We start from the raw sequence: 15156 nt of genomic DNA on the forward strand, positions 1-15156 counted from the left end.
ACTCGCTGCTGAGAGAGGGTGTGACTGTCACCCAGTGAGTGTGTAGTCTAGCACAGGGCCCCAGAGCTGCTGCTTTCTGCCTGAGCTGACAGGGTCTGGCAGCTGGTGTTTGACCCATAATTCTTCACCTTCAGCCATCTGTACATAATCCCACAGGTAGAGCGTTTCTCCTTCCCCTTCTTTGCATTTCAAGTGCAATTCTCTGCTCTAGTCAAGTTTTGCCACACCAGAGTTTGTAACCACTGGGCTGGGGTATAATTGGAAGGGAAAACTCGTCTGCTCTTGTGTCTGGGTGAATCTGTGAGCCCAGGTGTGTGTGATCAGTGGCCAGAGCAGTCACCCCCCTCTCCCTCCCCTGCACGGTGCTCTTTTCTCTACCGCCTCAGCTCCCTCCTCCTGACAAGTCAGCTGAGGAACAGTGCATTCATTTGTCTCCAAGGTGGGAGGCTGTAGCGAAGAGCTGAGTAACTTGGAGACCTCAAATTAAGAATGATTCACAGTACACTGCGTGTGTTTCAAACCCAATGTGTCTGAAATTTGAATGGGGAGGGAGGGGGAAGGGGGGACTTCAACACTCTGGTCCTTAAGCTGACAAACTGTGCACGAAGCAGGGTGCACAGAAGGATGTGGGGAGGAAGGGGACAGCAGCCCCAGGGAACTGAGCAGGGTTTGGAGGACCTGTACCCTTGTGGTTGGTGTGAATTGTATAAATGGCGGTGGGCACCCAGTGTGCCCGTCCTGTGTCCTGTGTCCTGGAGGCATCCGCTGCTGGCGTGCTCCGGGTGAAATCCATGGAAGGCACGCACAGTTTGCAGGGACATCCATCTCCAGGCCATGCTCAGTAATGATCCAAGCAGCTGGGCAATTGCCAAAGTGAAGCAGGATACAAGGAATGATGGTAGTGTGTGAAATGAATGTAACCTGAAAGACCGTGCCAAAGCAGCACAGGAGAGTAGGTGAAGTGACTAAAAATGACTGTGGATTCCTGGGCCTGTAATAAAAAACAGTGAAACACTGTGAAAATAGTGCAACAGCTGCACTGGCTACAGTGCAGTGTACAGGAGAGAAGTGATCCAAATTATGTCCCCATCAGAATTTATCCCCCAAACCAAAGCTGGTGCCATGTGTTGCTGTGGTTTCCGTGACCAGCCTGCACCCAGTGCTGTGTCATTTCAGCCTGCACAAACCACCAACAGTCCTTGCTTTATAGGTTGTGTGGTAATAAAAGTAACTCCCCAGAATAATTGATCATCATTTAGTACTTTTCTTCTGAGTCATAAGAAAAGAACCGTGTGACTGTTTCCTCCCCTACAAGCCTAATGTGGATGTTAACTTTGAAACCTAATTTAATGCTAAATGTTATGTTATCTACATAATGCTGGTCACTGCAAGGCAGTGGAGAGAAGGTAGAAGTGAAGACCCTGGAAAAGGGTAATAAAGGAAAAAAAAAAGAAGAGAAGGATCAAGTGGAAGCAAAAAGAAGAGAGGGGGAAAAAGGAACATAAACTGCATGGAGGGCACAGCTGTTTGTTATACCAGGGTCACACCACATAGAGACTTGTGATCACCTCTGCTCTGGAGCCAGGCTGGGAGAGCTGGGGGTGTTCACCTGGAGAACAGAAGGCTCCAGGGACACCTCAGAGCCCCTTGCAGGGCCTAAAGGGGCTCCAGGAGAGCTGGAGAGGGACTGGGGACAAGGGATGGAGGGACAGGACACAGGGAATGGCTTCCCAGTGCCAGAGGGCAGGGCTGGATGGGATATTGAGAAGGAATTGTTCCCTGGGAGGGAGGGGAGGCCCTGGCACAGGGTGCCCAGAGCAGCTGTGGCTGCCCCTGGATCCCTGGCAGTGTCCAAGGCCAGGCTGGACATTGGGGCTTGGAGCAGCCTGGGCTAGTGGAAGGTGTCCCTGCCCATGGCAGTGGGTGGAATGGGATGAGCTTTAAGGTTCCTTCCAACCCAAACCATTCCATGATCTGTGATGAGTAACGCTGGGCTTTCTGCAGCGGTTACACTGTGTTGTGTTGTTGCACTGAACACACAACTTGACTCTGCCCTCCTCGAGACTGGAGCATTGTGCCAGCCTAGTGATGTATCCAAAAACCGAGGCTGGAATCAGGATTGCCTTGTGGCTTCCTTGGAAGCGTGAGACACGTGGTTTTACAGAGTGCAAATGAGAGCTTGGCTTGTCTGCATGTCTTGGTCTGGCAAGGCTGCCTTAATTCTGTTAACCTTTCAGAGAGTCATTAACATCTAATCACCAACTCTGGTTGCACAACCTTAACTTTACACTGACTGTTTTGCATGGATTTTGGATGCTGGCCTGCCTGCTGCATGGCAAAGGCAAGAGGAGACATTCCCATGTGTTTCTGCAGGGTGCTGAAGTTTTGGCCTTTGTCTTTCTTGTGGAGCAAACTCTCAACTTGTGAGCAGCTGGGACATCGCCTGCAGCACCTCCAGGTCATCAGCAGCACCAAGAAGGCTCAAAGCCAAAATCACCTGATGAGGTATGGAGTACATGTAAAGTTAGGTGTGTCTTGGCTCTATTCCTGTCTCCTGTGGGGAACCCAAACTGTGGATCCCATGCCTGGACAGCACTAGGTCCTCACTGCACCCTATCATGTTGCTCTACTCCCTGCTAGTTTGCACATCTTTACTCTGCACTGTATTTGTATGCATATATATTTGTATCTTTATATGTCAATTATGCTTTTTGCCAGATACCTGCCTTTATCCCTAGCCTGGGAAAGGCAGCTGGGATATTGCACCCCAAAAACTTGTACTGCACCCATGTGTGAGTGCTTTGCTGTCACTACTCCCACAGGCTCATTGCTTTCACATGTGCTGCTGTCAACCACTGCCATCCATCAGTGTTCAGTGGCACTTTCCATAAGAGCAGAAAGGTTTAAATGCTCCCCTCTTTCACCCACTCTTTTGGGGGAGCTTTTTGTGCAGAAACTGCAGACCAGAGACTCCACTTACACTGTTAGAACAGTAACAAAGTGTAAGAGAAAAAACAAACATGCAGCACAGTGAGAGGAACAGAGCAGAGATCTGAGACAGATATTGGATACCCTACGGCTCTTCCACCGCCAGTCTTGTTCTGTGTGGTTCTCTGATCCTGCAGTAATAGACTCCCAGGGAACACTTAAAATAGATTAGCAGATTTGAAGGCCAAAAGTAACTGTGATTGTTTAATCTGATTTCCTGAATAACTCGCGTCATGGAATTCCATTCAGAAACTCAAGCAAGGAAGGGGGAGCTCAGCAGCCCATCTGGGTTTGTGTATGACCCCAAAACCACTGTTTATGGCCTTGCCTCAGAAAGCCATCTGATCTCAGTGCGGGTGCACCAAGTGCTGGTGCCCTCAGGACTGGTAATTGGTAAATCCCCCTGAGTGGGTATGTACCTTTCTGTCTAACATTCCACTTTGTGGCTTCAATCCCCTCTTTGCTCCCTGCTAAGAAAGCTTTTGTGGTGTGGCAGGTTCTGAGCAGCTCCATGTTTAGAATCATGGAATCACAGAATATCCTGAGCTGGAAGGGACCCACAGGGATCATCCAGTCCAGCTCCCAGCCCTGCACAGACACCCCAACAACCCCACCCTGGGCATCCCTGGCAGCGCTGTCCAAACGCTCCTGGAGCTCTGGCAGCCTCGGGGCCGTGCCCATTCCCTGGGGAGCCTGGGCAGTGCCCAGCACCCTCTGGGGGAAGAGTCTTTTCCTAATATCCAACCTGACCCTGCCCTGGCCCAGCTCCAGCCACTCCCTGGGTCCTGTCCCTGTCACAGATCGGAGCTGCTCCTCAGGAGGAAGCTGTAAACAGCTGTGAGGTCTCCCCCCTCAGTCTTCCCCTCTCCAGGCTGAACAAACCTGTCCTGTGCTTGGCCACAGAATGAGCAGCACACCAGTGGACGTGAAAAGATTCTGCAATTGTTCCTCTTCAGTGAGTTGTCCTGGTGTCCCTGGGACATTAAAGGTGCTACATAAGCAAAGCCAACAACTGTCATTGAAACATTAAGCACTGCCCTTCCTTTTTCTCTCGCTCTGTTTCTCTCTACCCTGCCTGCAGGAAAGCCAACATCTTTGTCTCTCTGCTGATTGATGTGGCCCTGGGGATACTGCTGATGTCGTGGCTGTACAGGAAGAACCGCATTGGTCACCTTGCTGACACTCTCATCCCTGTGGCTGATGTAAGTGGCCAAATCTGATCCCCTTTCACCTGCTCTGGGCACTGCCCAGCTCTCGATGCCTGGGGTGGTTGTAAGGAGGCAATGCCTCACACACAAGGGTTTCAGAGAGACCTGTGTGAAGTCATGCAAATTAGGTCTTCTCAAGAACAGTGAAATCTTCAAATCAAGCCTGTTGGGGCTGCTCAAAAGAAACTCAGCTCTGCTTTGCATGTGCTGTGAATAGTAATTAGATGTTTATGGGAGGGCTCCTCCAGCTCCTAAAGGAACAATTATGGCTTGGACAGAGCTCTGCAGCTGCAGGTTGGGTGGTTATGGAGGCACAGTGCTTTTATTTTTTTCCAGAGTCAACAGAAAGTGTCCTCAGGTTGTTGCTATATGAATTGTGGTGAAAAAAAGCCATAACCTGGGTTGAATCTGATTAACTGCTGGAAAGTCAAACATGATAAGCAGTGTAGCTGTGCTTGTAAAGGAGTTCCGTGGGGAAGTCCAAAGGCTTTGCTGGTCAGGGTACAAACACCTGAAATCCTGCCTAAGAGCTCTGGGGTATGGATGCTAAACTAGGAAAACTTGCTGTGTCTTGTGATTTTCTTAAACATAACTCCTCTTGCCCACTGAGATCCCTCAACATCAGCAGAAATTCACGGATAGCAAGTATGACTCACACTGTCCTGCTCTTCTGGTGGTTCATTTTAGGTGCAGAGCTCCAGTATATCTGTTTAGTGGCAGTAAGGAACATATAATGTACTTCAGAGGCTGGAGACCAGACCACTAATCTGAGGTCAGCTCTGTTTTAAGAGCTTCTGTGTCTTGGGAATACATGTGCAACCAGTTTTGAGCCCTGCCATGCAGCTGCACAGCCTAATCCTTTCTCTGCCCAGTTTGCTTTCATTTCTGAATGGGTCTTTCCATTGGTTTCTTTCTAGCAGCTGGAGAATGTCTTCTCTCTGCTCTTTCTCCAACTTCTTGGCTGGGAAGAATTTAAATCTGATCAGAGAATTCCAGCAGCAGTTTATTTTTCCTATTTATGCCACATTTCCTGGGAAGAGCACACATTTCCCTTGACAATGATCTTCTTGGTCCATGTCTAACTCCTTAATGATTACAAGGTCTCTGATCATTCTTGTACATGCTGGACTTTCAGAAAGCAGGTATGGAGTGTCCAGCATAGCTGTGGATCAGGATTATTGCTGGTTTTCTTACCGTTCATAGTCAAACTTTTAAGGACAGCATGTTCTAAGGATTGCTGCAGACACTACTCAGCAGCAGTGGTGGGTAGGAAGAACCACATTTGTTGCAGGACACTTGCTCTTGGTTTTGAGCTCTACACTGCAAATATTCCTCTAAGCCTTATTCCTACATCTTTTCCCTTACAGATATTTCAGCTGGAGAAGTCTGAGTTCTTTAGAGCTTTCCCTTTGGGATTACTGCAAGTGCCCAGCTCTCAGAAATCTGATTTCTTAACAAGTCTGCAGGGAAGTGGCTTTGGCTGCATTCCTGGTTGCACAAGTGGCTCTGGGAGGGATTCCATCTGCCCAGTGTCTTTGGCAGATGGACGCTCTCCGTGCTCAAGGTGTGTCCAACCCCAGCACCTGTCCTGGCCAGGCTTGCTTGTGAGGGTTGCTTGTTTGTTCCTCTTTCAGTAATTTAGCTCATCTGTCACTCAGCTTTTGCCTCATAGTGTCAGCTGTCTTCAGCAAGTCTCCTCCAAGTGTGGACTGTTACCTGGCTATCACCAGGAGCTGTTTGTTTTCTTTCCTGGAAGTGCTGACTCCTCCGTGTCTGGGGGGGCTGATAGCCAGTCAGTGCCTTTCTTCCTTGTTTTTCCAGGCTTATCAGTTCAGGCCACTCACAACTCTTCTTTTTTCCAGCCTTACTTTCTTCTTTCAGTCATAAGAGATTGTGGACATAAAATCATTTGGAGTCCTTTTACTGCCTTTGCCTGGCATTGATTTATATTCATTATGTGCAGGCCTTAAAAAAGGCAGATCTGAGTGATCCCAAAATATACCAATGACTTCAGCATGTGGTGTGCAAGCCAGCACCACTTCTTTTCCAGTATGACAGCAAAATCTCCCCTCAGCCATTCAGCAGTAGGTTTCCTCTCTGCTGCTGAGTGTCCATCTGGTCTGCATTATTCCCATCACTGGGCTTTCTCAAGTGCTTGTGTGTTGCCAAGTTCAGTAACTCAGCATTCCCTGTGTGCAGAGAGCTCCTGTTCCTTCCCTAACACTCTCCTGCTTTGAGCTGTGCCCAGATCTGCTGATGGCATTGACCCTACACCTCTGTGTCTGTTGGTAAATAAAACATTGGATATCTCATTTCTCCCAGAGGGTGCTGGGCACTGCCCAGGCTCCCCAGGGAATGGGCACGGCCCCGAGGCTGCCAGAGCTCCAGGAGCATTTGGAGAATGCTCTCAGGGTTGCCCAGGGTGGGATTGTTGGGGTGTCTGTGCAAGGACTTTGATGATCCTGATGGGTCCCTTCCCACTCAGGATATTCCGTGTTACTATTATAGTAAGATTGTTACATATAATAAAGCCATATACATAACCTCACTTTAACCTTATTGATTTTAATATTGACAGGCTAACCTTATATAACACATAACCTTATTGGTTTGATTGATTGATTTTAACACTGACAAAATCCCAGCTGTGTGGGGCCTGGATACAGTGCTCGGGTTTTTTCCACCCAACATCTCTCTGGAAGGAAGCAGTGCAGGTGGGTTATTTTGACTCTCAGCACTGCCAGGGTCACAAGCTCAGCCTGCTGCCAAGCTGTGTTCCCTGGCCATCCCTTGTCATCCCCTGATAAAATGGACCTCAAATCAGCACGTGGCTGGCAATTGTTGATGCTGCGCAAGACATCACTGAGTGCAGCTCCCACTTTCCCAGCGTGCTGTGCTGGCTGTAATAACAAGTTGCTTTTGTCACTCAGTGAGGCAGATGTGATTCAGAGACACCCAGGGAGTAACTGGCAAGGAGCTGTTAGGAAGGACTGATTTTTGAAGCAGGCTTTCAAATCCAAAAATGGAAAACTTGAATAATCTTCCCTCTGTGGGTGCCCTCACAACTCCTACCTTCCTCCTTCCTCTTGATCCCACCAGGCTTCCCAATGGTTCTCCTTGCTTTTGCCTTCCACGAGACAACCTTCTTCCAGAAATACCTGACTCAAAGCACTGCACTGCTTTTAAACAGAACTGCTTATAAACCATCTCCTCTTTTTTTCCCTTCATCTCTTTTATCCTTGCCGATGTCTCTTTTCCCTAAGTTGTAATCTGTTTGAAACAGTTACATATTTATCATAGATTGTGCCTGCAAAAGCATTGCTGGGGCTTGGAGATAATTGGATGTATGTTCCTACTCAGTCCTGTTCCACTGATCCATAAACAAAGCAAGCAGAGAGAACACTTCCTGGAAAATGTTTTTAGATGTTAATTCGTAAAATTGTGTATCTTAGAGCCCCAACCACCTGCAGCAGACACAGGGCAGGTGTGTCTGACAGGGAGAGCTTTGGCTCTGTGTGCTCTGACTTGCACCAGGTAGACCCTTAAAGCTGGAAAAGACCTTTAGGATCACTGAGTCCAACCATCAGCCCAGCACCGCCGTGTTCACCACCAACCTCTGTGCTCAAGTGCCCCCAGGGATGGTGACCCCAGCACTGCCCTGGGCAGCTGTGCCAGGGCCTGACCACCCTTTCAGTGAAGAAATTTTCCCAATATCCAACCTAAACCTCCCCTGGCACAACTTGAGGCCATTTCCCCTTGTCCTGTCCCTGTTCCCTGGGAGCAGAGCCCGAAGGTCCCCCCTGAGCCTCCTTTGCTCCAGGCTGAGCCCCTTTCCCAGCTCCCCCGGCTGCTCCTGGTGCTCCAGCCCCTTCCCCAGCTCCACTCCCTTCCCTGGAGCATCACAGTGCCCTGTGTGTCCTTCTCCATCCGTGTCACATCAGCATTAGTCCTCTGCACATGGAAAGTAGGAAGAAGAGCGTGACAGTAAAGAGAATATTTCCACAGTGAGCTCATCTAACCCTCGTTAGCTCCAGTCTCTCTTCAGTTTGGTCATGTCCCAGCACCCTGTTATGAAACACTTCCAAGCCTCTGTATCTGATTTATTAATATGCCCACATTCAGTATTCATGACTGCAGGAGGAGAATTGGACTCCCAGACACCTTTCCTGATTCTACTTGCTATTGATCAGTCCTAAAATATCTGTCTGGAAAACAACCTGCAAGGTTATGCCTCAGGACTCTGTTTTGAGATGCCTTGCCCAGCTGAATGACAGCAAGGTAGGGCACCTTCCCAGGGCTACATGCCCCTGCCAGGGTTCAGCAGCACCTCTGGGACTGGCAGCCTCCAGAAATACTCACTGCTAAAATCCAGCCTTGCCGAAGGACTGCTTTCAAGCATTTAAATATTTCATTAAAATCCCCAAATGCTTTTTCTAAGTTACCAATCCAACACTTTAAATATTAAAACCAGTCTATTTATAAAGCAGCAAATGCTTCTTAGCCATGGAGGTGAGCTCCATGGGATCCAATCAGCCCTGACTTGCAGTGAGACAGAGGGAAAAGGAAGGAAATAGAAAGACAAGCCTTTTGGAGAAGTTGAAAATGGAACCATTAATTTTGCCACTGCACTAAAAGTAAATGTTTACAAACGCATTTTGCCAGGATCTGTTGGTTAATAAAGAAAATGGAATCATTCCCTGGAAATAATTTTTCCTTAGGGAAATTATACATGTGAGTGATAAGGAAAGTAGGCTGCAGTGCATCAGCTTTAGGGAGTGTGGCTTGGTGGTTCTACACATGGGCAGTTTTCAGTGCCCTTCACTTGCATAGGCTTTAAGTGGGATTTTTGAAGACAGGGCTTTTCCTCACAATCTCTGTCCATGTGGGACAGTGTAAGAGGTCACTTCTTCCAGGTATTTTCCCACCTGTTTGCTGAAGGTTATCACTCTCAGCTCCCTCAGTTCAGAGCTTGGTAACTGGAGCTCAGCAATGGTTTCAGCTCAGGGGAGTAGGGCAGGTGTGAAGTTCTGAGGAGAAAAATCACCCAACTGCAAGGGGAGTGTGGAGTAGTGGAGTGGAGAGAGAAAATCAATAAATAACACCAGCCTTGGCTGAAATCACCAGAAAATGTGAATCACAGCCCTCAGTGAAGGGTCTGGAGCACACATTTGAGGTAGGGAGGAACAAGCCCAGAGCTGGTGTTTGGTTTTTTCTGCAGCAGTGAAGTGACAGCACACGGGGCAGGCAGGAACAGCACGAATCCTGAAACTCAGCACCAGAGTCCTGGGGGAGCTGCAGCTCCGATCCTGGGGTCAGCCAGGAGGGACACTGGGGGGCTGGAGCAGGTCCAGGGAAGGGAGCAGAGCTGGGGAAGGGGCTGGAGCACCAGGAGCGGCTGAGGGAGCTGGGAAAGGGGCTCAGCCTGGAGCAAAGGAGGCTCAGGAGGGACCTCCTCACTCTCCTCAACTCCCTGACAGGAGGGGGCAGCTGGGTAACAAGTGACAGGACAAGAGAAAACAGCCTCAAGTTGCAGCAGGGGAGGTTTCAGTTGGATATTGGGAAAATTCCTTTATGAAGAGGGTGGGCAAGCATTGGAACAGGTTGCCCAGGACAGTGGTGGAGTCACCATCCCTGGAAGTGTTCAAAAAGCCGTGTGGATGTGGCACTCGGGGATGTAGCTTAGTGGTGCACCTGGCAGTATGGGGTTCATAGGACTTGGTGATGTTAGAGGTCTTTTCCAACCATAATCATTTTCTGACTCAGTGATGTGGGGAGAAGCTCCATTAGTGTTTTTTCTCAGTGATTCAAGGCTGCTCCCTTGCTGGGATGCCATGAGTACCTGTCCATGAAGCCTGCAGAGAGTGATAGGCAAGATCAGTGCTATTGCCTAGTACACCACAAAGGATCAAGAAAGTTTGTGCATGAAATACATTTATGCGATTGTGTTTTCTACCCTGCTCTAAACACAGATTGTTTATAAAAATTCACTCTTTTTTGCCCAGTAGTGCACTGCCATCTTCCCCCCTTTTAAAATCCTGACAATCTTCCCCAACTCATCTCTGACTTTTCACCAGATTGTCCCCAGAAGTGGATTTGTGCACCAGCATTTGCCATCTATTTCCAGAACCCTCATTACCCCAATAAATCCCACTGTGCAAGCCTTCCAGAGGTGACACAGCTCCATGTTCCCAGCACAGAGACCACTGAAGCAGTTCAGGTTCCTCTCAGCTGTTGTGTTTGATTCAGTAAGGACTTTAATAAAGTTGCATTTCTGATTTAAGTAGTCATCTGTAAAGCAGGTGTTTGGATTTTTTCCCATTGCTTTGAAGGTTGTGGTGGAATACTTGAGGGGGCAGCAATTGCAGTGCTCTGACCCTGTTCAGTGTGGTTGCAGTCTTTTCTCTCCATGGCCTTGCTTCCTTGTGTTTGCAGCACGTGGCTGAAGAGCTGCAGGACCTGCTCCAGTGGCTGATGGGAGCACCAGCTGGACTGAAAATGAACCGAGCCTTGGATCAAGTTTTGGGCCGCTTCTTTCTTTACCACATCCATCTTTGGATCAGTAAGTGAAATTGTTTAACTTTCCAGCCTCCCTTTTCATCTCTTCCCTCTGAGTGTTTAATGTTTGCCTAGAGGTGAGTAATGAATCAAAATGCACTTCTGCAAGTACAGACTTGTCTGGGAGTCTTCCTGCTGTGGGAACTGAAGCCAAAGTTGGATTCCCACACAAGGAATTCATCCATATTAAAGTGCTGGTGTAATGCTCTGCAAGAAGTGCAGATCCTGCTGGGGCTGTTACTTGCTGTCACTGGTGGTGAGTGTCCAAGGGAAGGCACTGCTATGAGGTCTTTTGTAGGGTTTCGTGGTCTTTGCCATATGAGAGGCAGCTCTTGGGATAGGGATGAGAAATATGCAGGGATGCAAATGCCAGCCCTGTCCTATCACCAACTTCAGTTTAGTGCAATTTTATTGTTTCAGGTCCTTCCTTGAAATAACACACCCCTGTTATCCTTGGTGGAGGAGTACAGGCATGATGAACATGAACTCCATAGTTATTATACTGACTTACTTTGTTCACCAGTCAAGTATGGTCTTGTTTCTGTGACTTTGCCCCACTTTGGTGATGAAAGAGACTGTTTGTCCACACTGCTTTATTTTACAAAAGCCATATGAGGTGGCTTTTGTGGGAAGAGCAGAAAAACAGGAATGGTTTTGGTAAAGGTTGATGTGAACAGTTAAAAAGGTACTTAAGAACCTGGACACAAATGTAGAAAATCAAATGTTACATCCCTGGAAGTGTCCAAGGCCAGATTGGATAGGACTGGAAACAACCTGGTCTGGTGGAAGGTGTTCCTGCCCATGGCAGGGGGGTGGCACTAAATGGTCTTTAAGGTCCCTTGCAACCCAAACCATGCCATGCTAATTCCATGAAATCCCATGTGGAGAAAGGTGACTGCTGTGTTCAAGCTAAGCACACTCCTCCCCATCCTCCCAGTGCTGCCCCACCTTGAGCCAGAAACTTTGGCAGAAAGAGAGTTTTTGTTGGCCCTCCTAAAGAGAAGATGACATCTAAAGGAGTTTTCCAGCTTCACTTCCATGTTTTCATGGCTCTGATTTCTGGAGCAGTGTTCTAGGGCGAGGGGAATCAGCCTTTTGAGAGGGTCAGGTGGGAGATAACCCAGTCAAACACTGACCCTCTGCCATGTCCACCAGGCTACATCCACCTGCTGTCCCCCTTCATTGAGATGATCCTGTGGTACGTGGGGCTGTCGGCTTGTCTGGGCCTGACCGTGGCTCTCTGCATCCTCTCTGACATCATTGCACTCCTGACCTTCCACATCTACTGCTTCTATGTCTACGGGGCCAGGTGAGTCCCCCTCCCTCTCTGGGGTTTGCTTGGAAACACCTCAGGCCATGGTGAAGCATTCAGTCCTGGTGTAGTTCTCCTGAATTCAGTTTAACCCACAATTAATTTCTTGCAGTCTTTTTTAAGCCTGTAGACATGATGGCCGCAGCAGTACAAGCAGCCTACCTTTCATTTCTCCTGCATTTGGATATTTATCTGTCATGGTAGTGACCTGGAAAGATAAAACTGCATGGCAGGCAGAGGACAAGAAAGCAGCAAGCAGCTCACCCCATCCCTTTGATTCAGCCTCGGAGTTCTCTCCTCAGTTGCATCCTGCTGGAGATACGGAGGGGAACTGGAAAAGAGGAGGAGAGGGGAACCCCTGTAGTTTTGGAGAAGCCCCAAAATCCCAGTCTCTGCCCTGCTTCAGAGGTCCTTGCCTGCACTGTGGAGCACAGATGGCAGGTTTGGGGTCACAGGGGGTCTGTGACACTCTCCTGGTGTCATTGTCTGGAGGGTCCCGTGGCCTGAGAGCTGGGCAAAGGCTCTGAATGAGTAGGGGGAGTGCAGGGGGCTTTGTTGGGGTTCCTGTGCAAGAGGTGCCCATCACTGTGCTCTGCTCCTGCTCTCCTCTAACTTGTGCTGCACCAAGGAGTCCCACAGGCCACAGGATGTGTTTGCCAGGGAGGTGGGATACAAGAGATAAAGGACCTTTTGCCTTATAAGGTACAGAATGGCCATTGTCCCTCCTCAGGCTTTACTTTGCAAACAACACAAGAAATAGTAAATCTTTAGATCTGGGTAGTTTAGGGAATGGTTGGAAATATTGAGACCCGATTTATGAGCCGGATCTGTTGTGAGCATAGGTCTTACACCCAGCATCAGTAATGTCAGGAGTGGGAGGTCTCTTCTCAACACCTCTAATTACTGGAATTTCTGTGTTGGTCTGTGAGGGGTGGCCTTGCTCATCCTAGTTGTGCAGAGTGGTAGTAGGAAGTAGGAAAAGCATTTTCTCAGCTGTTTGCTCTTCCCTGGAGCTGCAGGGAGCCAGCCCACCAGTCTCGTGTTTGTCAGAAGTATAGAGAGCTGTGCGCTGTTACCGTGGAGAGCCAGGAAGAGTCAGCAGCCACCGCAGCCACCACAGCCCCTTGAATTCCTGCGGCTGGCAGGAGGAAGAATTTGCTGGTCCAGGTGCTGGTGAAGCCTGAGATCCCCTTCTGGGGCAAACAGCAGAGTGAAACGAGGGCAGGCGTGTGTGTGCAGGCAGCAGGGCAGGTGGGGCAGGTGCCACTGCAGCAACACCCACTGGGTGTCATGTTGGGGTGCAGGGAGAGCGTGGCCTTAGTCAGAGCCATGGGCAGGTGTGTGCCAGAACCTGGAGGAGTTGTCCTGGGCTCCCTCCTGCCTAGGGATTAGTGCGCCAAGCTGTGCCTGCCAGTCTGGAGGCACCCTGCCAATTCCTTGAAGCAGTTGGTGTTCCTCAAACCAGATTCTTCTCTTGGATGAGACTCCTTGCCTCTGCTTTCACATTGCTGCTGTGAAATCTGAGCAGCCTCCACACCTTAGCTAGCCTAGTTTGCCAGTCTGGCTTTCGTAGCTCAGGCTTTCTCAGACACTGTTCTGCCCCACACATTGGCCATGTACCCTTTCTTTACATCCCTGTATGTTGGCACAGCTGCCCAGGGCTCTTTGTGCCTCCTCTCCATCCCAAGGGCTCTTTCTTCCTTGATGTTATTCCATAAAGAGGTGTCTGTTTCCCACCCCTTGTCACCCCAAGTTTCCCTCACTGTTGTCATCTTTCTGTGAGGGAAGTAGCTCCAAGTGTCACAGCACCAAGTTCTGAAAGCCTGAGGAAGGGGTGCAGTAGGGGCCACCAGGCATTTCAGTGATCTCTTCCCACTCTTAAGGATTTTTGGAGCTGTGGGTTACCAGAGAAGCTGCAGGGGCTCCACTCCTCCCCCTTGTATCTCTGTGCTGCAGAGGCACAGTTGCCTTGCAATGGACTCAGGTGTGGGGGTAAGACCTTGGCCAGCCCTGTCTGCAAGGGTGTGAAGGCAGGGGAAGGGACAGATCTGACCTGGGGAGACACAGGTGAGCTTGGGGAAATAAGATTGCTGGTTCTTTTCATAGAACCATGGAACAGTTTGGGTTGGAAGGAGCCTTAAAGCTCATCTCATTCCAACCCCTGCCATGGGCAGGGACACCTTCCACTGTCCCAGGATGCTCCAAGTCCCATCCAGCCTGGGCTTGGACACTTCCAGGGATCCAGGGGCAGCCACAGCTTCTCTGGGCAACCTGTGCCAGGGCCTCAGCACCCTTTTGCTGCAGGGAAGGTGTTGCCATGAGGCTGGTGATTGCTACAGCCCCAGGGCATGGCCTGGCCATTGCCCTCCAGTGGCCCAGAGCTGGCTGCAGTAGCCCCCATGCCAGGGGCCAGCCCAGATAGGGTTGACTGAGTCACGAGTCTTTATCTGCATCATTCCCAGTGGGTTTCTTTTGCCACCCCTGGCTCTGCAGGTGGGTGAGTGGGCATGGGGCTGTGATGGTGACAGCTGGGTGGTGCTGGAGCTGGGCACTGCCCGCTGTGCTGCACAGAGTCTTCTCTTTGCTCAGGCTCTACTGCCTGAAGATCTACGGCCTGTCCTCTCTGTGGCGCCTGTTTCGGGGCAAGAAGTGGAACGTGCTGCGGCAGCGGGTGGATTCCTGCTCCTATGACCTGGACCAGGTAGTGCCACGGCCCCAGGGACACCCCAGGGCACTGCCCACAGGGATGGCCTCCCGTCCTGCTCTGACTGATACTGGGACAGAGCCACGGGAGCCTTTGTGGTGCCCAGAACAGGAACATACCCCGACACTGACTCCATGGCTCTTCTGCTACCTTGGAGCACTCCTTGACTGCCCTGCAGCACCCCTACATTGCCCTGCACCCCTTCCCTGCCCCCCAGCACCCCTTCCTTACCTGCAGCGGCCCTTCCCTTCCCTGCACTCCTCCCCTTCCCTGCAGCACCTCTTCCCTGCCCTGCACCCCTTCCTTGCACCCCTTCCCTACCCTGCACCCCTTCCTTGCACCCCTTCCCTACCCTGCACCCCTTCCCTGCTCTCCAGCATCCCTTCCTT

At 50.0% G+C, this 15156-nt stretch overlaps 1 protein-coding gene across 5 annotated transcripts in view; it reads left to right on the top strand.

Annotated features, from left to right (window-relative positions):
• PIGQ (phosphatidylinositol glycan anchor biosynthesis class Q) overlaps positions 1-15156 on the top strand; it is a 38377-nt gene that overhangs the window by 7430 nt on the left and 15791 nt on the right. For all 5 annotated transcript variants that reach the window (XM_048320885.1, XM_048320884.1, XM_048320886.1 and 2 more), the window contains exons 3-7: positions 2374-2505; positions 4070-4190; positions 10629-10755; positions 11907-12060; positions 14653-14764. In XM_048320885.1, coding sequence (XP_048176842.1) covers positions 2374-2505; positions 4070-4190; positions 10629-10755; positions 11907-12060; positions 14653-14764 — 646 coding nt within the window. The remainder of the gene's footprint in view (positions 1-2373; positions 2506-4069; positions 4191-10628; positions 10756-11906; positions 12061-14652; positions 14765-15156) is intronic.

The sequence above is a fragment of the Corvus hawaiiensis genome, chromosome 16, assembly GCF_020740725.1.
Source record: "Corvus hawaiiensis isolate bCorHaw1 chromosome 16, bCorHaw1.pri.cur, whole genome shotgun sequence".
NCBI lineage: Eukaryota > Metazoa > Chordata > Aves > Passeriformes > Corvidae > Corvus > Corvus hawaiiensis.